The 22,625-nt window shown below is 51.1% G+C and overlaps 2 protein-coding genes and 1 long non-coding RNA gene across 3 annotated transcripts; all 3 read right to left on the bottom strand.

Moving 5' to 3' along the window:
- Positions 1–469: 469 nt before the first annotated feature.
- On the bottom strand, positions 470–1,277 carry LOC146286905 (uncharacterized). The gene is made up of 2 exons (XR_014758559.1): positions 1,199–1,277; positions 470–1,043 (listed from the first exon to the last, which is right to left on the bottom strand). It is a non-coding gene; the product is annotated as an uncharacterized LOC146286905 (long non-coding RNA).
- A 194-nt stretch (positions 1,278–1,471) lies between these two features.
- aldh8a1 (aldehyde dehydrogenase 8 family, member A1) lies at positions 1,472–7,544 on the bottom strand. The gene is made up of 8 exons (XM_084699688.1): positions 5,684–7,544; positions 4,969–5,116; positions 4,437–4,592; positions 3,828–3,977; positions 3,309–3,565; positions 2,751–2,912; positions 2,125–2,581; positions 1,472–1,950 (listed from the first exon to the last, which is right to left on the bottom strand). The coding sequence occupies exons 1-7, from the start codon at positions 5,828–5,830 to the stop codon at positions 2,126–2,128; spliced, it is 1,476 nt and encodes a 491-aa protein (XP_084555814.1). The 5' UTR covers positions 5,831–7,544; the 3' UTR covers positions 1,472–1,950; position 2,125.
- Positions 7,545–7,816: 272 nt separating this feature from the next.
- hbs1l (HBS1-like translational GTPase) lies at positions 7,817–22,345 on the bottom strand. Its single transcript, XM_084699687.1, is given in 18 exon segments — positions 7,817–7,855; positions 7,858–7,903; positions 8,083–8,183; positions 8,418–8,526; positions 8,658–8,748; positions 9,421–9,525; positions 9,622–9,690; positions 10,152–10,269; positions 10,415–10,489; positions 10,597–10,743; positions 11,357–11,474; positions 11,653–11,818; positions 12,743–12,996; positions 13,160–13,265; positions 20,703–20,954; positions 21,058–21,189; positions 21,334–21,399; positions 22,170–22,345. Coding segments are annotated over 18 exon segments (2,022 nt in total). The 5' UTR covers positions 22,213–22,345; the 3' UTR covers positions 7,817–7,831.
- Between the last annotated feature and the right edge of the window lie 280 nt (positions 22,346–22,625).

Raw genomic sequence — 22,625 nt, 5'->3', positions numbered from 1 at the left:
GTTGAACTTCAGAGAGGATTCGAGACGTGGTAGGTGGGGTTGCGAGTGCATGTGAGGTCCTCCATTTAAGTGTTCGTCTGGCATGAGAAGCTCAGCAGGGCCCACAACCTCATCTGACCCTCCTTGTCTTCAGGGTCAGAAAAGTGAGTCGTTCGTATTTCCATACTGCGCACCAGTACACGCACAAACTGCCCTTTTTGACCCGGCAGTTAGATAAGATCATTTACACATCACAAACCCCCCCCCCCCCCCCCCCCCCCCCACACACACACACACACACACAATGAGACATTTCGATTGGGATTTCTGTTACAGAGGCTGTCAGGTGCCTCAGATGACTATGCTGTAGCCATCAATGACGTTTCGGAGTTAAGTAGTGTCTACATTGATTACGTACATCCTTTCGGCACTGTGAATACCCAAAAACCAAGCTATTTACAAGGTTTGTAAGGAAATTTGAGGTTTAAAACTCAATTGAGATGCTTTATTTTGGGGGTGTAGTGAAGAAGGGGAGTACATAGACTTTCCAGACTACACAAGAGAGACAGGGTGAGAGAGTGAGACTGTGCAGGGAGGCTGGTAGCAGTGCCCTTCCCTAGCCAAAACAAAGAGGGTGGGACACAAAGAGAAGGGTGCGGTGGTACACAGTTAACGTGCTTCTCTCTGGAACACACCAACTCGCTCACACACACGCACACACTGCCCGCACGAGCCGTCCGCACACACGAGCGAACACGTACCACCCATTGCGACGTGACTCGACTCACTCACATGGTTTCCCCTGCTTTGAAATGACCCTCCTGTCGCACACCCACATAGACTTACTCCCCATGAATCTGATGCATTCTCTCTCTCTGTCACACACACACACACACACACACGCACACAGATCCAAACAGACAGCTTCTCCGAATCTCACTGCATGTATTCACACACCAAATGCTCTCAGGGTGTTTCCAGGGAACAGCAGACACCTGTGGTGACGAAGCCCAAAGCAGATTCCAGCAGTTCAAACAACACTCTTCGTTTGACTGAATCAAGCGCTACAAAAGAAAACAAGAATAAGATGAATATACTGTGTGCCAATTAAAATAACTCATTCGTTCTTTCACAAAAAAAAAAAAAAGATGTTACATTAAGCATCCTTTATGGTGGAGCAAATCTAGTGTGATTCAGATTTGAAGGATTTCAATCTTACACTGACAATCAGCTGGCCTTCTATTTAGAGTGCTTGTGTGCATACATACATACACACACACACGGATCAGTCTTTGTCTCTTTGGTCAGTGTGTCAAAGTGCAACACGTTCAGAAACCCTTTCCTTGTTCCAAACCCCTGAAATGTGCATGTGAGCCAGTGTCACAAGAAAGAGGGAGAAAGTTTCCTGTCAAGAGAAAAGGTCACGAAAAGTTGTCAGATAAGATAGTAAGTGCCAATCACAGAGTCAGTTTGAGTGTTTTGACACATGTAATGATGGAAAAGATGATTTATTGAACAGATTTTTGAAAAAGAATACAACAGGTGAATTTGGTTTAGCATCACAGTGGTGAGCTTTCCCCTTCTAACTATCCACACGACATGACTGAAGTAATCCTGTTAGACTGGAGACCTTCTCCCTCAGTTCACCTTCCTTCACTGGGTGGGGTTTCGGAGTGAAGGGTGTTCAGAGCCTGTTGAGACATACCCCAGGGTCCCTGCTCCCTCCATATTCCCTCCCTCTCCTCACTTCTCCTGTGTGTGTTGATCTTGTAACTGACAAGCATTTCATTTTTTTATTGCAACTTGGAAGGTCATCTTGGGACTGCTGCTGTTTTCCCAGAATCCCCAACATTCAGAGCCCCCCCCCACACACACACACACCCCCATCTGTTGTACCCTGTGTAGGCGTTTTGTATTTCAGTTCTTGTTTCCATGTCTGTTTTCTATGTCTTGCTGCAAAACCTAATTTCCCTCCGGGGACAAAGAAAGTTGAAAGGTGAAGTTGATTTCGCACTTCTTCCCCTCCCTCCCTCCCTCCCTCCCTCCCTCCCTCCCTCCCTCCCTCCCTCCCTCCCTCCCTCCCTCCCTCCCTCCCTCCCTCCCTCCCTCCCTCCCTCCCTCCCTCCCTCCCTCCCTCCCTCCCACCTCAGTGTTTGACGGTGACGGTCTTCACCTCGGTGAAGAAGTGGTAGGAGTCCCTCCCGCCCTCCCTGCCCACCCCCGAGCTCTTCATCCCCCCGAAGGGCAGGTTCAAATCCCTGACCAGCCAGCAGTTGGTCCACACCAGGCCCGCCTCCAGCCTCCTGGCCACGCGGTGCACCCTCCCCACGTCCCGCGACCACACGGTAGCCGCCAGGCCGTAGCGCACGCCGTTGCCCCGGGCGACCGCCTCGTCCTCGCCCCCGTCGAAGGGGCTGACGCAGACGACGGGGCCGAAGATCTCCTCCTGCATGACGCGGGAGGCGTCGGCCACGCCCGTGAGCACCGTGGCGGGCATGAAGTAGCCGCCGGCGTTGGCCCCGGGGAGGCGGAGCTGGTCCACGCCCTCACCGCAGTGGACGGCGGCGCCCTCGGATTTGGCGAGCGCCACGAAGCTGCGCACCTGGGGACGAGGGAGATTTTGGGGGGGGGGTTCAGGGAAAGGAAGTCGGGTTTTTTCGTTTCCTGTTTGCGGGACGGTAGGCGCGACGATCGCTCTACAGTGGCTCTTCACTTGTGTTTGGGAGCCCTGAGAGAGGAGCGCTGCCCTGGGATCAGGGACGAGACCTCACCTTCTCCAGGTGCTCTTTGCTGATCAGCGCTCCGTTGTTGCTGTCGGGGTCAGAGGGCACACCGGTCTTCCACTTCCTGGCTGCCGCCACAAATCTGTCCAGGAATTCTGGGTAGATGCTGCGCTCCACATAGATCCTGCTGGTGCACAGACAGATCTCTCCCTGGAGTTGGGGGGGGGGGGGCAGAGGGAGGAAGAGGAAGAGAAAGAGTAGGGCAGAAACAGAGTGATGAACCAAGGAGAAGAGAGAGAGACCAAAAGAGAGAGAGAAAAATGTTTAAAAAATATCCAGGGGGCAAATATCCAATTCACTGGTTGTCCTTTGTCTGCTTTGAGACTATGACTATGACTAAGACTGCCATCTTGTGGCCAAGTCAAAACATTATCTACAGCACCAAATATGTCACACTCCCATCCCAAACTGACAGAGTCCCGTTCACAAGCATTCTGACATTAGCCAGATAAAAAAAAATACTAAATACTAAAAAGTTACAGCCAAGTCAGACTCTCACACAAACTCCTCCTCTTACACGGTCGGCTTAGTTGAACATCCTCTCACCTGATTGGAGAAACTGGAGCGGACTGTGGTGGCGATACATTGGTCCAGGTCTGCGTCAGCAAACACCAGGGCGGGGTTTTTACCCCCCAGCTCCAATGAGAGCTTCTTACAGTAAGGAGCACTCTGCTCTGTGATTAGCTGAGCTGTTGCTGTGGAGCCGGTGAAGGACACCAAGGGCACGTCAGGGTGACCCACCAGGGCGCTGCCAGCTCTGGGACCAGTCCCAAAAACCATGTTGACCACACCTGCTGGGATGCCTGCGGGAGGGAGGGAGGGAGGGAGGGAGGGAGGGAGGGAGGGAGGGAGGGAGGGAGGGAGGGAGGGAGGGAGGGAGGGAGGGAGGGAGGGAGGGAGGGAGGGAGGGAGGGAGGGAGGGAGGGAGGGAGGGAGGGAGGGAGGGAGGGAGGGAGGGAGGGAGGGTGAATGTGTAGGAGTTGGACTGTTTTGTACCAGCATAGAGAATAATTCAGTCAGAGGATCCTGGTGTGTAGTGTGGAACTATGGGAACTGTAGTCCTACCGGCTTCCTCCATGAGTCTACACATCATCCAGGCTGTCACTGAAGTCATCTCACTGGGCTTAGCCACCACAGTGTTGCCCGTAGCAACAGCTGGGGCTATCTTCCATGTGAGCAGGTAGAGAGGCAGATTCCAGGGACTAATCAATCCAGCTGCACACACACACACACACAGAGAAAGGAAAGTAAAAACATCTTCAGCTTAATCTTACTAACAATGGACGTTTTTTTGATGAACCTCTCTGACCAATAAAGGAAGTCAATAGCTTCAAAATAAATGCTCAAATACAAATCTTTTCTTCCTCCTTTCTCTCATTGCTGGCTGGGTGATTCCACACACTACACCTGCTTCTGCTGTTGCACACACATGTGAAAGTCACACCTCCTCAGCTCTCTCGCACGCACGCACGCACGCACGCACGCACGCACGCACGCACGCACGCACGCACGCACGCACGCACGCACGCACGCACGCACGCACACACACACACACACACACACACACACACACACACACACACACACACACACACACACACACACACACACACACACACACACACACACACACACACACACACACACACACACACACACACAGCAGGCCCTCACCCACGCCCACAGGACAGCGGAGGGTGTAGTTGACACAGCCCATGTGGTCCATCTGGCTGCAGTCGGTGGTGTGGTGGAGGACGGAGGAGGCGAAGAAGCGGAAGTTGTCCACAGAGCGGGGGATGTCCACGGTGCGGGCGAACGCCACCGTCTTCCCTGGGACACAGAGCAGGGCCACTGGTGATGTTGCAGCACGCACGCTTCTCTACAGACGTTACCTTGACCTGGGGTTTCCTTTAGCAGATGTTTCCGACACAGCAACATGGACTGTCAGCGTTATACTTTTTTCCTCAGGCTCTCTGATGCCTGAGAGAGATTGAGACTGAGTTCAAAAGGCTGACGTGGTTATGTTGTTCAATCCCCGGGAGTGGAGTGTGACTAGTCGTTAACGATATGTAACAATACGTTATGGAACTCTGAGAATTTCGACTTAGTTTCGGGGTAGATAGTTGTCCTCAGCTGAAGTTCAGCTGTTTGATCCCTGCCTCAACCACACTAACAATGTGGTTATGCTCCTGCCATGGTTGAGTACCTTGGTCTTTGGATTCAGCCTGGGCAAACTCCTCCAGGTGAGCCTCCAGGAGATCAGCTAGCTTGTTGAGGACCCGCCCCCTCTCCGCAGGGCTACGAGATGACCAATCAGGGAAGGCCTTCTTCGCAGCCTGCACCGCTGCCTCCACCTAGACCCAGAATACGATGTTGGATCTTTATTGCGCTCTTCAAAGGGATGGATGGTTCTCAGGGTGATATGCATGTGTGTGTGTGTCAGGTGGGGTGTACACATGACGCATAAACGTGAAATAACATTCGCATTCATGGAGATTCATGAATTGGCCTTTGTAAAATCAGGTGCCCCAGATAAGTTAATAAATGGTAATACTGTGTAACTACAGTAAAAGTCACTCATGTACAATATTTGATCAATACCAGACTTTCAGACTTAAATTGCATTTTCTTACTGCATCGTACAGCCATAGTGGTAAGCTCAGACCAGGTTCTTCAGTTTAATAATTAGCTGCTATCTGTTGTTGACTTTGCAAAGTGCAAAGGTGCCTCCCCTGACTAAGCAATAAGAAAAAGTTCGTATAAAGCAACGAATTTACAAATAGTTTAACTCAACTTATTATTTTGTAACAAAAGCACTCTGGATCTGAGGCATGTGTCAATATGCTGACTATTTTCTAGTAAATAGACATATCCTTTCCAATCACTGCTGCAAGAAAAGCATCAAGCCGTTTCTAGCCCACCTCATCCTCGCCGCTGTCCGGTACTTTGCAGTACACCTCTCCGGTTGAGGGGTCGTATGAGTCGATGTGTCTGGAGCAGGGGACGAACTTTCCCCCGATGAAGTTCTCCAAAACAATTTGTGAGCGTTGGTCTGATGCTTTGGGCATGGTTCCTAATTTCTACAAAAACCGTCACACCGCAGCGAATAGTAAAACCGTATAACAAGGATTACTGGACACTCACGCTTGTAAAATAAATTTGCCTCTTGAAATAAGAGCAAGGTTCAGTGAAAAAGCATAAATTCGTATAGACCAATTGAACCTCATATGGTGTATTGACAGAAGATAGCACCAATCGTTAACGTGAGGAGGCAGGCTCACAGACACGTTTATTGACTAAACATTAAAGGGGGCAAATCTTCCATATTTCTATGAAAAGTGAAAACGGGGCATCGGATTGGTCGAGAACCAAATCTCGTTTGATGTACGTCAATATCACACAGCAGCTAAACTTCAAACCAACTCCACACATTTCATATGCTATATCCAATACACAATTCTAACACAAAACGAAATATCAAAATTGGAAAAGATTGAAATACTGTTTGTCATATATGTTTATTCACCCCACCACCATCAACAATGCTCAACTCTGCTGCTTTTCCCTTCAAGATTCACAACCTATTTTTAGATGAAGATTAGTGTGTCAGAAATACTCCTGTCATGGCTACCAAAGTCATACAAATTATAAGTGTCATATTCATTTAAAATATAACTGAGGTTAATCTTTTCGCAACTTGAATTCATATTTACGAATAACTTCAAAACCATTTGACCTTCACTTTTCCCAGTACAATTCTAGATAGCCGATTCTGATATAAGAATTTAATCCTGCTCACATTCTGTCAGGTCAGAGTGAAATATGTGGCTAACATTGTCATCGAGTCATGACAGAAACCTGTTTCCTTTGCCACAGCAAATTCAAAAGGTTTCAAATAAAACATAGTAGTGTGAGAAACAGAGCTGACAGGTCAGTATGTTACTTTGGGAGCACATCTTGTCCTTCTCCTCTCCACTGTTCTGAAACCACAGATAATAGCTTTGATAAATATGGTCGACCACAGGTTGAACTGCTTTCAAATCAAGTGGAATTCGAAAGAGGGAGTGGAGGGAGGATCCTGAAGTATTGAGATGCCCCCCTGGTTGACTTTCTATCAACCAGCACTTGCCTACTTGCCTCTCAGCACTAACTTATAACTCAAGTTACAACATCCTCTTAAATAATCAGTCCAAAAAAACAACACGTTGTGCTGAATAAAATTAAACAATCGTTATGAAAATAAAAACACCATTTCAGAAAGATTGTCTCTTAGGGAGGGCATAATGAACTGATTTAGCGGTGGGAGGAGATGTGTTTGGGGGAGGGGCTGGAGATATGTTTGTTGGGAAGTGTAGTTCCAAGCCCTTGTGTACTTTCCATGTGTGAAACATGGCTCCTGGAAGCTTGGATAAGTAGGATGAAAGTAAGACGGTATTGCTTGTTTTGTTTTTTTTGTTTTTTTTTTTTGGGGGGGGGGGGGGGTTGAGTCATTGCTCTGGTTAGAGAGGCAGGGTGGCAGCCATTTTGAGATTTTGAGGCTTGTTAACATGCCTTGGCTATTTGACAGTCTGTCTGAGGATGTCGATGTGGACTGTTGCAGTTATAGTGTCCGTCAAGCTGTTATGGAGGTACTGCAATGGATGGATGGATGGATAGAAGGATGGAAGGATGTGAAGCCTCAATCATGAGGTCACGCATGACAGTCTAGGGGATTGCACTTTGTCTGAGGACAGGCTGTCTGGAGCCGGTCTGGGCTGCTTCCAAACTGGACCCGAGCAACCGTCATTCTTTAATCTGCAAAAACAGATGAAACACGAGAATCCCAGCTTAAATGAACAAGACGACACAACACCGGCACTACAAAACAATATACAAGAAAAATCGATCTCACTTCGATAACTCAGCCATCCGACAAGCACATTAAAGCGAGACGGCCCAGTAATGTAACCGGTGTTGACATGCATGCGTATCAGGATGGCGTCTGCGGTCTGGTTACCTCGGTGACCACCCCTGCAGCTATGGTGGAGCCCACGTAGCGCAGCATGAAGCGGCCCAGCTCCTTGAAGTCTTTATAGAGCTCCAACGCCACAGGCCGGTGGGTCTGGATCTCCACGATGGCGTTCATCCCCTTCCCCAAACACCTGAGCAAAGACCAGCAGGTGAGCCTCACTTCTCGGAACACTTGGTCGACATCCACACTCTGCCCTTCTCGGAACACTTGGTCGACATCCACACTCTGCCCTTCTCGGAACACTTGGTCGACATCCACACTCTGCCCTTCTCGGGACAGTCATCGTGCAAGCACATTCGTTTCACTCACTTTGGTTTCTTCTTGATCACCTCTCCACTGCTCTTGTGTAGAACACTGACCAGCTTCCTGATGGTGGCTGGCTCACTCACAGTCTGGTAGTGCAAAAGTACCTGTGGCGCGCACACACACACACAATATATATATACACACACACACACACATATATATATATACACATATGTAAACTGAGAGAAGCACTTACAGTATAGAAGCATGAATACGCACAGTAACGAACATATACCTATCCATGTAGAGGCCGTTCATGTACAAGAGTACGGGTTGAAGGGTGATAAGTGCGTGTGTGTGTGTGCGCGTGTGCGTGTGCGTGTGTGTGAGACACTCACAGGGAAGCCCTTGGTGACGGGGACCTCGATGTTGAAGAGCAGCACGCGGGCCTTGAAGCGGGAGCAGGCTCGGATCGGCTCCTTGGGGTCGCAGAAGACACAGCCCACACTGTGTGGAACACACACACACGCACATTTGTAACTTTCCTGGTCCGACACGACACAGTGTGTGACCTCCTCCGAACGCGTCGGTCCAGAGAGATGGGCGTCGGGGTGAGAGAGAGAGCCCGGTGCTCTTACTTGATCTTGATGATGTCCATGCCGGTCACTGTGAGGCTGACGTGGTCCCCGGCCGCGGCCCAGTCCAGGGGCTCGTCGTGGAGGGTGATGCCTGGAGGAGGGGTGGGTGGGAGGGTGGGGACAAGTGTTTGTAAATCTACGGTGCATAAAGACTTTTTACAACCGCCACTAGGTGGCACTGTGGGACCGTTTGGCGATCCAGGTGTCACATCTTGTCAGACGATGCTGAGGTGGAACTTTCTCTTACATCGAACTGCAAAGGATGACGTGCGTGCGTGTGTGTGTGTGTGTCTGTGGCTCGATTATCTCGAGAACTGGGCGGTGTATCAGGGAGTCAGATGGCTGAGCGGTGAGGGAACCGGGCTAGTAATCTGAAGGTTGCTAGATCGATTCCCGGCTGTGCCAAATTACGTTGTGTCCTTAGGCAAGGCACTTCATCCTACTTGCCTCAGGGGGAATGTCCTTGTACTTACTGTAAGTCACTCTGGATAAGAGCGTCTGCTAAATGACTAAATGTAAATGTAATGTAAATGTATCAAGTCGATTTTCGGCAGGTGCATTAGTCAGGAACCAAGGAAGTCGTTTGGATGAGTGGTTGGCCACAAATAGACGGAAACATGTTCAACGCCATGTTGAGCTGCAGCTAAAGCATTCGAGCCATGGATCACTCCAACACGGTATCCCAACCCCGTTCAATCCAGCACATCACTAATAATAATCATTAAATAATCATCATCATCATCATCATCATCATCACTAGGACCTTTAACAGTGCAGGTCTCGTTTGGGGGCATGGCCAGGACTCTGTCTCCAGTCTGGATGTAGCCAGCCTCAATCTTGCCCGTCACGCAGAACCCTGAACCTTGGTCTGGAGAGACACACACACACACACAGAGAAGGGTTAGACTCCAGGCCCGCTGCAGGCCAGTCCGAGGGCACCGCATATTGAGAGAGGGGAGCTCACCTTTAAATACATCGGAGACACACAGTCTGAAGGGCTTCTCTACAGACCTCTGAGGAGACTTGAAGGAATCTGCAGGGAGGGAGAGGAGGACGAGAGAGGGGGGGGGGGGCGAGGGAGGGAGGGAGAGGAAGAGAGAGGGGGGGCGAGGGACAGAGGGGACAGCAGGGAGGGCGAGAGCCGTCAAAAAAACAAAACAAATGAAATCCCGGCAGCTCGGCCCGAAGAACTCAAAGAGTGCCTCAAGACTCATCAACCTGGGCGCCGCGTCGTCAGCATGTGACCTGAGACAGGACCAGGCTGTGAGGTGGGTGCTTTCAACCAGCTCAGAGGGGAAATGACACTGTGACATTACAGCAGGGAGGATGAAAAACACCAATCAAGAAACTGAAAGAAAACAATACAGGGGGGGGGGAATCCACAGGGGTTTGTTCACACCCTGTAGAAAACAACTGGGCGCAGGTGGCACCGTGGGGGTCGTAGGGTGTGATGTGTGTGGGGGGAGGGGAGGGGGGAGGGTGAGCGTAGCGTACCGATCTGCTCCAGCAGACTGGGTCCAGAGTACCAGGAGGTGAGCTCGGACACGGTGCACCTGGAGGTCAGGTTCTCCCCGGACAGCCCACTGGTGGGGACGTAGAACACATCCGAGTCCTGGGAGAAGCACAGCAGGACGGGGGGGGGGTCAGGTTGTAGCTGAGCAATGTGGGGAGCGGTCAGTGTACAGTGGTGAGGTCACGGGGTGAGGTCACGGGGTGAGGTCACGGGGTGAGGTCACGGGGTGAGGTAGAGGCCCCACCTTGAAGCCCGCCTGCTTGAGGAAGTGGCCCAGTTTGGACACGATGTCCTGGAATCGCTCCTGTTGCCAGCTCACCTGTTGGACACACACACACACAGCAAATGAAAAAGTCTGTCGATTGGAGGGGGGGGGGGGTGGGTGAGGGGTTGCCGTAGCGACAAGGCCATGGGCAACCGGCTGACCTGGTCCATCTTGTTGACGGCGACGGCCAGCTGGGTGACCCCCAGAGAGCGCACCAGCAGGCCGTGTTCCCGGGTCTGCCCGCCAGCCTCGAACCCCGCCTCAAACTCCCCTCTGCTGGCGTCCACCACCAGCACGGCCACGTCCGCCTGCACACACACACACACACACACACACACATTACTACATACACACACACACAGCCATACACAAACAGACAGCTACACATGCAAAACAGACACAGTTCGAGAGGGGGGGGGGGGGGGCAGAGGCTGAGAAAGAGCTGGCGTACCACAGTGAAAGTGCTTACTCCTCGTACGAGAACCCCTTAGTCACTCCTCACACCACACACTCATTCACACGAGATGAAACGCAACTGGAAAGGCACACCAGAGAAATGACAGTCATCCGGTGAAACACTGAAATTACTTACACACCCCTAAACACAGACAGACAGACAGCAACGCACGTACGCACACACACACAATGCCTGCGGAGAACTCCACCCAAACCCACAGTGTCATCAAGCCCTGCCTGGGGTGTGGTACGTTCAACAGTTTAAACAGACCGCGCTCAATTACCGCGATCAATTACCTGGACGTAATTAAGCTACGTTTCATGTCTCTCTGGGGTTAGGTCAAGAGTGAGGAGGACAACGAGGAGACCTCAAAACAAAGACCGTTTTCCCTTCTTAAGAATGTCCTCTGTATTAGACAGAAGGACAGAACTGACACACACACACACACACAGACACTCGGGCACCTGTGCAGCTCCGGTGATCATGTTGGGGATGAAGTCTTTGTGTCCCGGGGCGTCCATCAGGGTGACGACTTTAGACGCCGTCTCAAACTTGGTCATCCCCACGTCCATGGTCACCCCTCTGTGATCACACACAGTTCAGCTCCAGTCACCCGCTCGACAGCCGCTTGGCATCCCACGACACCAAGGACTTGCGCACCAATTGCAAAAAGGACTTTGTGCATATGAAAGTACACGTATACAAGTGTGTATGTGTGCGTTTGTGTACTGTGTATGTATGTGTGTGTGTGTGTGTGTACCTGTCCCTTTCCTCGCCGGTCTCATCCAGGACCCAGGCGTAGGCGAAGGAGGCTTTGCCGGCCTTCTTGGACTCCTGCTCGTACTTGTGCATGGTGCGCTTGTTGACGTTCCCCAGCAGGTACAGCAGGTGGCCCATCAGGGTGCTCTTCCCCGCGTCCACATGGCCTGGAGACGGGGAGGGAGGACAGGGGCATGGGAGGGAGGACAGGGGGATGGGAGGGAGGACAGGGGGATGGGAGGGAGGACAGGGGGATGGGAGGGAGGACAGGGGGATGGGAGGGAGGACAGGGGGATGGGAGGGAGGACAGGGGGATGGGAGGGAGGACAGGGGGATGGGAGGGAGGACAGGGGGGAGGGAGGACAGGGGGGAGGGAGGACAGGGGGGAGGGAGGACAGGGAGATGGGAGGGAGGACAGGGAGATGGGAGGGAGGACAGGGGGGAGGGAGGACAGGGAGGAGGGAGGACAGGGGGAGGGAGGACAGGGAGATGGGAGGGAGGACAGGGAGATGGGAGGGAGGACAGGGGGAGGGAGGACAGGGGGGAGGGAGGACAGGGGGAGGGAGGACAGGGAGATGGGAGGGAGGACAGGGGGGAGGGAGGACAGGGGGAGGGAGGACAGGGGGAGGGAGGACAGGGAGATGGGAGGGAGGACAGGGGGGAGGGAGGACAGGGGGGAGGGAGGACAGGGAGGAGGGAGGACAGGGGGAGGGAGGACAGGGAGATGGGAGGGAGGACAGGGGGAGGGAGGACAGGGGGGAGGGAGGACAGGGGGGAGGGAGGACAGGGAGATGGGAGGACAGGGAGGAGGGAGGGAGGGAGAAGAGAGGGATGGACGACAGATGTGGGACGGTGGAGAGCGGGACGGAGAGATGGGGGGGGGGAAGGAATGAGAGTAGAGAGCGAGTGCAGACAGGGAGAAGTGGGGAAGGGGAGAAAGCCACAAGTCAAGGTTAACAGCACCGTGGGAAACCTCTCACTGAAACCACTGAGTCACCCTGAGACGCTAGCGACAGCGGGCTCGTCCCTCGGCCCCATCTCTCTGTGGGTGACGTGCACAGTCCAACCATCCAGCCCCTCCGCCTACCCACCAATGACCACCAGGTTGAGGAGGGGCTTGCCCCCCTGCCTCTTCTCCAGCTCTGCCTTGATGTCCAGCTGCTGCCTGGCCTTCCCGGGCGTCCGGCCCGGGGTGGGGGTGCTGGTGGTGGTGCTGGGCTCCTCCCCTGCTCCGGAGGCCTTGGAGGGGGTCTCGGGGCGCCTGGAGGGGGTTTCGGGGCGGGCGACGTTGTCTGGGCTGCCGCCGCGCCGCCCGGGGGGGGCGAGGAGGCCGTTCTCCTCCCCGCTGGAGGGACGTGGAGACACCACAGGCAGGCGTGTTAGCACGGCGTTAACGGTGAACAGCGTTTGTGCCTCTGAGAGCACAGAGACGCGCCGGTGGGTTTGGGGGTGTCCCTTTGGGGCACAGATTGGAGTGTTTGTGAATAGTGCGTGCGTGCGCTAGTTACCTTGGCACTTCAAAGCCCATGGTCTGTTTCTTGCCGGAGATTGTCATTCGGGCAACTTTGGGGACAACCTCACAGTCTACTTTATTAGGCCCATCTCTGCTTTTCGCTACAGGAGAGAGAGACAGGGAGAGAGACACATCAAATACTGCCTATTTTTATATCCATGTACATGTACGTGTGGTATACTGGACATCCTGCAGAGACCACACACACACACACACACACACACACACACACGCACGCGAGTGGGGGCCCTATTGAGCACATACGGTAGCGGTCGTCTACGTGGTTTAGGAGTGCACGTATGTACGCTTCGCACACACACACACACACACACACACACAAACAAACACACACACACAGCAGAGCCTTCCCTGGCTGTCACATGCTTCATAATGAGGACGGAGGCTGTTTAGAAGCGTTCTAGACAGACCCACGAGAGGTCTGTGGTCTGGACCAGCACTGTTGAGGCCTGCGTCCTTCTCATTCCTCTCCCAGTGGAACCAGTCATAGCAGGACGGTAGTGATTCATACACACTGGGGCTTGTGCATCGGCGGCAGCCAGGCCGTGAAAGGGTTAATTTCAGAACTGACAGTTGCCACTCCCCGTCGCCGTGGAAACGGAACGTTGACAGAGCATTTTGTCGAGAGGATTGAAAGTGGGTAGCAGGAAGGTCTGAGAGGGTGCACACAGACATACATAGACACGCACACACATATTCCCCATAACACACACCTCTGCAAAGGGTAGAGTGTTCTGGTTTGATAATAAAGTTAAAAAGTCCCCCATCCCAGAGGAGGGTAAAGACGATCCAGTCTTGGTCGACTTTCTCTAACCCAGTCCTCTCAGTATGACTCACTCTGGCTGACGAGAAAATCCCCCTTTTTTCCCTCAGACCTGATTCACAAAAACAGAGGCATGCTCGCTGCACAGTCAGAAAGCCCTGACTCACCGGAGTCTACGTACATCCAGATGAGATCACAAGGGGAAGGATGCGGTGTGCAGCGCGGTGGTCTTTCACACAACGCCACCCCGTTCATCCAGGCTTCATTCACACATCCACATGCATGTATCTGTGTGTGTGTGTGTGGGGGGGGGGGGGGGGGGGGCTTCAGAAGAGAACAGCATTTGGCTTATCCCTGATGTGGCTGTTCCCATCATTATGTCATCTCACCTCGGATGAGAAGCCTCTTATAACCTCTGATCCTTCAACAAACCTGAACCACTTAAAGGTGCTGTAAAGCAAATTCCATGAGTTGCTTCGCATGACATTATATACGTGTGAAATGAGTTGCTGGAAAGCATGTGCAAAGCTCTAAAACATTGTCGCACTCAAATGTGGAGTTAGACCGTTGAACAGTTTCTCACCCGTTTTCAACTCAAGGTTTTGTATAGGCGTGGCAAAACTCAACCTATCTACGTCACAGCCACCTATCTACGTCAGATCGGTTTATGTAACCTGCATTCTGTTACTCAGCTGGTACGATGCAAACACAAAGTAATTAACATGTAAAACACTCAAGAGACTGCAGGGGGGTCTGTTCTGATATCTGCAATTGATTTAGCTTGTTGTTGCTGTTGATGTTAAATTCAGAATCAGAAGGGATTTTATTCACCATGAATGTTTGCACAAACAAGGAATTTACTTTGGCAGGGAGGTGCATACATTAAACATCTAGGAATATTGAAACTTAAATATGTGGACTAACTATATAAAAGGAGCAAAGTCTAGCTAATACTAAGGGGGGTCTAGCTAATACTAAGGGGAATAAAATAAAATATAAGTAGTCGTAATTTACAATCTAACCTAAAAAAAACAATAAATTAGAGGGGGCGGAGCTTCAGACAATTCACACGACACGCCCCCCCCCCCACCACCCCCCCGTAATCAAGAGAAGACTGCTGATTTTCTCACAATTTCAAAGCCTAATTTAACATACCTGTTGTTTTTTCGCATTTGGATGGGTAGTTAACGACACGTTCTTCTATGGTGTGATGAACTTAAAACTCATTTTCAGTACTGCTTTACAGCCACTTTAAGTAGCCAGAATAATAAGACAACACTATTAATACCCCAGCATCGCCTGTAGTCTTAGACTACCATGAGAAGGCTAATGGGGATCTCGGTTCCCTTTGTACACTTCTCAGCAACAGTTCTCAATCTTTCCTCTCATAAAAAAAAAAAAAAAAAGAACTTTGCAATTACATTAGCCTAAATACACAGTCACCTGCCGATCTCGTTCTTGCTACACAAATACAGGTGAATGATGGCTTTTTGGTTGCCCTGAGGGGTCTTCAAACAACTCAAACAGTCATTTCTTTGACCAGGTTCCTGGAGGGCTGAAACCAGGATGTTAGCTACTGTTGATACTAGTTTGGTAAACAGTTTGTCTGTGTTCCAGCTCCAGGTATTCCCCTGAGAAGGTTAGACCCTTGGAGTGTGTCGAGGGTGGGGGTGAGTCACCCGGCCCCACTCCCTGCCCCGGGGTGCTGAGCTCGCGTCGGTGGGGGGAGAAGTAGAGCTTGGAGCAGGATATGCAAATGTGAGGCTCCTGTTAAGATCCCCACCACCACCACCACACTATGCCATCCTCAAATATGGAATGTTCTGGAAAACTGGTAGAGTGTCGCTTCAGGCCTTAGTTCTAACATTCGGTAGATCAATATTCCAACCATGTCCCACAAAGTATCGTCCCTTGTCAACTAACATCTCTTTGTCATTGAAAACGAGACTTAGCCACCAGGGTGCGCTAAGAGTTTAAAGAGCTTTTGGGCAATACATATAAAAAAAACGCTTAACTATGTCTACTCGTATCGACATCACTCATCGGGGTTTAGAGCCTGGTTATGGATTTGAATAAAACTTTTGCATGTGTTCAATGCAGGCCATTCATGCTGGGGTGTGGATCGTACCACCTGTTCACCAGGCAGTGTGTTCTCCCTTGCGCTCATGCTGTACAGAGCCGAGAGCGTCTAGCCTCTCACCCAGCCAGACCCTCCCACTGCCTCCAGAGACGGGGTCCCGGTGGGGAAAGGCTTTGGCCCGAGTTGTGCCGCATTTTCAGCTCAACCAGAGCATGGTTTCTGCTTCATTGAAAAAGGTAATGGTTGGGCGTAGGGACCAATGCATTGTCCAGGTGTGCTCTCAATGCAGCGCTGCAGACTGCTCTGCCTTATTTGGAGAGGTGTTTGGGTGCGAATCAGCCCATCTGAGAGAGGGGAGAGACTGGATGAGACATTTCAGCTGTACAGGGATGAGTCACACAGGCAGGGACACAGACGACAGTTTTCGATACTAGGCAAAAAAACATTTTTTTAAGGTGCTCAATGCACAGGACCTCCCGCCCCCAGATCGCTCAAAAACTCCTGCAGGTCAGAACCTTCAGGCAAAAAAAAAAAAAAAAAAAAAGAACCCGTAACACAATATAGACAGATGCCGTGGCTCGACCACTGCAGCTTTGCAGGGCCACAGAGCCCTGTGTCATTTGCTGTTCAACCAAACAGAAATAGGTCGTAGCGTGTGGGTGAAAGTCTGTGCCCAGCCAACAGTAATGGACCAGGCCAAAAAAGGACCCATGCCTAACAACAGTGCAGCGCTTCGGAAAAGAAATCCGCAACTGTCGTATTCAATCTAATCGCTCACACACCGTGACGGCCCAGAAGCTTCCAGAAGCATTTCCGCCCACGGATATGACAGCTGCGTGTCCTGCGCCCTGCATCCACCCAGCGGCCCCTGACCACTCGTCAGGACTGACGCCACTTTTTCCAAAAGAAGCAACCGTGTCGCATGCTCTGCAAACTCCGTGCTGCAAAACACCTCGAAGGGACTTGATCTTCAGTCCTCTCCATTGAGCCGAGAGGCACCATCAGATTTTCCTACGTAGGTGGTGACAAGAGAGAGAGAGAGCGAGACCAAAAGAGTCGAGTGATCGAATGAGACGAGGTTGACATTTCTCCAGTGTCTTGTGCTTCCTGCCCCAAAACCCACACCAGATCTCCTGCAAAACACAGATGACTGACAACAGCTGGACATCCAAACCCACAGTTTTACTTGATGAAACACACACACGTTCATCAACGCCCTTTTCATCAAAGACATGTTGAAAGAAAGCTGGTCACGACACAACAGCTTTCACAGTGGAGGAAAGTGTTTCTTTCGCCTCGTTTCAACCAACTCATACCTACAAACTATGAAGGGCTGAAAAAGGTGACACATTTTATACAGCTGACTACTGTAGCCTTTTCAAAGACGCTGCAGTTCCCTTGATTGTGATTGGCCAAATGACTCGACTGACGAATCACCAGAGATGCTTTACTGTGAAGACGACCACAGCAGGTTGTTGAAACTCCCGTTTATGGGAAATTGTATCCCCCCCCTCCAATAAAAACTCTCCGGATCTACACGATTCACGTGGATGTAATTTGTATTCAAAACTGCTATTTTCAGGTATTCAACTGTTATCAAACTGCTTTGTACTAAACCCTTTGGGTTTAGGAACTCAACCCAATGCAAACACACGGGACTAGCAGACGTCAGTAAGAACCTAGAGGTCTGAGAGAAACCACAGCATGTTTAGTCCTTGTGTCAACCCCTCCAGAGAGCAGAAACACACAAATGTACGGCCCTCATCTCACGTAGCCTACACCTTCCCACAGGCCTTCAGCAGAGCAAACACACACACACACACACAAGACAGACAGGTACATAGATGAGTTATGTATTTCAGTACTGATAATAGCAAACTTCAAATGAGTTCACACCCCTACCATCAAAAATGCCACACCTTATACCTACCCTTAAAACATAAAAATAAATAAAGTGAAATGCCTCAAATAAAAGTTGATGAAAAGTCCACTTCATAAAAAATCAAAATAAACACAGGTTGACACTCAAGGGTGGATTCTTTTATTGTGTTCACAGGCAAACTTCAAACTCAAGTTTAAAATGTTCAGAAGGCTCTGACTGCTCAAGATATGAGGTGTGCGTTTGTGTGTGTGCACGCGCGTTGTCCCCAGACTACCAGTACTCTACGTGCCTTTGCATCTTGGCAAGTGTGGTGGATGGGGTGTGTGTGAGTGTCTTCACACAGTGTAATACATCTTCACCTATGGGATCAACTCCAGGTGTCTGCCCCACTCCCCCCCTACACACCCAGTGGTAAACCAGCACAATGGTTAACTGATCCATATTTCCGAAAGCAGAGGCACACCTGCAAAGCCGATCGACCTCTCTAAATCTCTTACCATCTTTCTATACTCTTCATGTAACTGGAGGCTACTTTCCACTATAACGTCTGTCGAGCATGATACTTCATTCTAAATATCGTATTCAATTCATTTAAAAAAAGGAGCAATCATACAAAATTCTATAAAATGTCATGTATACAAAAATATAATTCAATCTACAAAAAAGTAGATGTTGAACTAATAAAAAAATCACTTGATATTATATACAAACTGTCTAATGCCCATATGTCAAAGAAAGAAATAATAGATGTCTTGATTTCAATCAATTTCCTGGTTGTTTCTACATATGCTCCACCATTAACACTGTAAGCTACAACCTTTTGTTAGGTATGCTCTCACTGGTCTCCTCGGTCTACCTGGTAAAAGCCTTCTTCTGATTGGCTCGTACAACGTCGTCGGGTGACGGCGTATCGAAGCCAAAGGGGGTGATGGGTAATGTAGGCGTCTGCTTCTTGGCTTTGAGCATCTGGGTCTGAGTAGCATACAGGAAGGCCCTGCAGGTCCTCACTGGCCCCTGACCCCCTGGAGCCTTCATCATCATCCTCCTCCTCCTCCTCCTCCTCCTCTCATGGCTAGCGGAGCGAACGGAAAGAGCGAGCGCAAACACGGAAGGTCGGGCGAAAATGGTGGGGTCCGACCCAAACCGCACCGCGCGGGGGGGCGACAGGTCGTCGTCGTCGTGGCAACGCGGGGAGTCTCTGGGTGAGTGGGCCATGAGGGTGCTCAGGTCCACACCCAACCGGGGCTGTTTAGGGCTGGCCTGGACCTCTCCCCTCAGACCGTCTGACAACACCCCGCCCCCCAGAGTCTTCCCTGGAGACAGCAGGGAGGCCAGAGAGTATTCTGGGGTGTTGGAGGAGGCGGCCGTGCCGTGAAAAGAAGCGAGCTGAGACAGCGAGAGTGCCCCCGTCAGGCCTGGGGGAGCAACCGGAAGCGACGGCCTGAACGCCGCAGGTGTGGCGCTCTGTGGTTTGGGACGAGGTGCGCGGCTCTGAGTAGAGAGCTCCCCCTGGAGGCCAGGAGGACCGGGGTTGTGCAGCTTGAAGAGGTGGGGGGATGGCGCTAGTGTTGGAGACTTGGCCTGGTGCTGGGCAGCCAGCTCAGACAGAGACAGCGTGTGATTGGCCTGGTGTTGGGCAGCCAGCTCAGACAGAGACAGCGTGTGATTGGCCTTGTGTTGGGCAGCCAGCTCAGACAGAGACAGCGTGTGATTGGCCTGGTGTTGGGCAGCCAGCTCAGACAGAGACAGCGTGTGATTGGCCTGGTGTTGGGCAGCCAGCTCAGACAGAGACAGCGTGTGCGCAGGTGCCGTCTTATCCCCCCCTGTGACGTTCGGAGTCATGTCGCTACGGGGTCCTGGGAGGGAGCTGTAGAGGGTGGGGCTACTGTTCGCGTGTTCCTGAATCAGTTCGGCCAATGACGGGCTCTGACGGGATTCCGTCCCCTTCCCTCCCCCGCCGGTTGCTATGTCCACTGGTGGAGTGTTCTGGAAGCCAGCGCTGAGCCTTCCGAAACCAGGGGGAGGCAGCAGCGCAGGACCTGTCACTCGGGGGTTGCCTAGTGACAGACTACCCAGAGAGGCCGCAAGAACGGATGGAGGAGGGGCACGAGGGACACACCCAAACAGAGCGGTGGAGTGTAGAGACGCTAAAGTTCCCAGAGACAAGCCTGTCTGCAGGCCTGGCAGCAAATGAGAAGGGGCGCTGGGGCCCAGAGACAGACTGGCCAATGAGGAACCCCGCCCGGTACCCCCCGGAACCGCCCCCTGACTTTTCTGCTCTGTCATGAGCTGGGCCAGGCTCATGCTGCCGCCACTACCCATCCCCACAACTGTCAACGGGGGCTTACTGGAACCATCTAAAGGCAAACCTCCTAGGCCAGAGAAATTCAATTTCAGCTCTTCCTGGCTGTGAGCTTTGCTACCACTACTGACTGGGTTAGACGGGGGTTGTGCTAAGAGTTCGCTCAAGTTGAGAGGGCCGGCAGATGGACGGAGCGGGGTGTGTGTGCTCGCGGAGAGTGCCGTCTCAGGTGTGTGTGTGTCAGGTACAGGTTCTGGGAGAAAAGCAGACAAGCAGGCTCCTTACCTTACGAAAGCCAATCGCAGTGGGCGAGAAGAGAGAAGGGGGGGGTGGGCATCGTCGTGACGAAGACAAGAGAAGAAGGGGGAGGGAAAAGACAGGCATTTCATTACAATGTGTCTCAGCGCTGCACACAATACACACGTCTTAAGGGGAACGGTTACGAGTCCAAGGTTTTGATGTAACCGACGGACTGATCTTGCACCAGGTGTACCTTTTTCGGGGTGGGGGACAATTGGGGCTTCCTGATTGGTCTTCACCACGGGCACCGTCCCCTGGTTGGTTCTTGGCGTCTCCTTGGGGACTCTCTGTGGGAGGGGCGCTGTCCCACTGTCCCCAGACAGCACGCTATCCAGGGCCCTCTGGGGGTCAAAGCCACAGCCCAGGGCAGCCTGGGTCAGGACCAAGTCTGGTACCGTGTCTCCCAGTACGGCACGCATCTGGTCCAGACATGAGTACAGCTTGCCTATGAGGAAACACACACACACTTTATGGGGGGAATAACACAGTGGTAGGAGCCAAAGACCCAGTTGATGCAGATGCTCAGATCCGGTGGTCGTCATGGTTACCCTGGTCGAGAGGGTCGAGGTTGGGGGTGATCGTAGGGGACAGGGGCATCTCCTCGTCCTCACACTCCTCCTCCTCTACGGGCTCCACGTTGGGGGCCGCCCTCTCCTGACGGGAGTAGATGAACTGCGCCGCTGTGCAACGTTGTGCATCGTTTAACCGCAATGCTATCACACTTGGTCTAGGTGCCATAATGGTGCCTACGAAACTTTAAGAGCTAATAAATGGTCACTGGTACAAGTTAAATAAGCACATTTGGCACTCCTTTAGCCACTGACCTGTAGCTGGTGAGATGCAGTAGTCATCATCCACAGACTGGCCGTACATGTCGTCATCGTCAAAGTCTGCGGGAACGTACGCATTACAGATGAATGAAATGCAATTGTGTTGGTAGCTCTATCACACAAACGGCTAAAGTAGTAGGCCTACAACATGTTGTTGTCTGACAGCTGCCACTTTCCCTCGTCAGCAATCCTAGGCGGATTGGCGTCGAACGGAATTATGTCAATACTGCACAAATCTTGCTGTATACCCTGGCACAGGTACAGTATTTAATGTTAATTGTTTATCGCATCACATGATGATGACATTACTTTCAAAAAGAAGATAATTGTTACGTTAGATATCTAGTTAACGAGTAAGGTAGCAAGCTATGACCATATAGGCTACCAGCATTAGCTGCAGCCACACGGCAGCTGGATATACGTTGCTAGCGAACCTAGCTAGTTAGACAAGTGAAAGGTAGTTTCCAAACTACTGTTTACAAAATAACTAGCCTAGCTAGCTATAGCCTAGGCTAGCTAGGCAATTAGCACAACATAAACATGTGCTATGGGCAGCTATATACTGCATATTGGCGGGCCACTTTTGACTTAAACAAAAGTATGTGTCTGTCTAAATGGCGTGTGCCACCCAATTAACACGAGTAATTACATTTGTATTTTGCCGGCTTAAAATGTAGTTAATTCAGTAGAGCTAGCTACATTAGCATGCGTCCTAGCTTTGCTGATGATATAGCTCTACGTTAGCTAACCCGGCTAGCAAGAATTTAGTCCCAAGGCCTAAACTAGCCTCCAGGAATCAACAGCCTTGCCAAATCATCCGTATAACCTACCTTCATCGTAGTTATAACCTCGGACATTTCTATGTCGAGACATGTTGCCTTATTCGTCCAACTTTGGCCCCAAATAAAGGCGTTTTCGTCTCACAGACTGATGTAGCATGCGTTTCACTCCCCGACAGCCATATTTTAATGCAATGTGCCCAGTGTGCGCACACTCAAGATAGCTGTCACATGTTGATTGCCAACTAGTCTAGTCCATTCATAACTGGGCAGTGTCGGTCACAAAATTGTCAACTTTCCCTTCGGCCTAGGAGAGGCAAGACTGGCAAGCCAATCTAATGTCTTTTCAATCTTTTCATCTGGTTTATTATTCTGTTGACATTGATATTTTTTGATTCGGTGGTGAAAATATGTTTCGATTCGTCGGACCCTCGTAAAGCAGGCTAAATGCTCTAATTATTCCCATCTTTTAATAAATAACATATTGTGGAAATCAGTTTTATATCA

Source organism: Hypomesus nipponensis, chromosome 6 (genome assembly GCF_054491055.1).
Source record: "Hypomesus nipponensis isolate SF chromosome 6, ASM5449105v1, whole genome shotgun sequence".
NCBI lineage: Eukaryota > Metazoa > Chordata > Actinopteri > Osmeriformes > Osmeridae > Hypomesus > Hypomesus nipponensis.
Note: the sequence above shows the minus strand (reverse complement) of the source record. Positions and strands in the feature narration are given on the sequence as shown.

Coding starts and splice junctions, on each gene's coding strand:
- aldh8a1 (XM_084699688.1), bottom strand. CDS start 5,830: ATGCCCAAAGCATCAGACCAACGCTCACAAATTGTTTTGGAGAACTTC. Junction 3,566..3,827: donor TAGACTCATGGAGGAAGCCG/GTAGGACTACAG, acceptor TCCCTCCCGCAG/GCATCCCAGCAGGTGTGGTC. Junction 2,582..2,750: donor GCAAAGAGCACCTGGAGAAG/GTGAGGTCTCGT, acceptor CCTCGTCCCCAG/GTGCGCAGCTTCGTGGCGCT.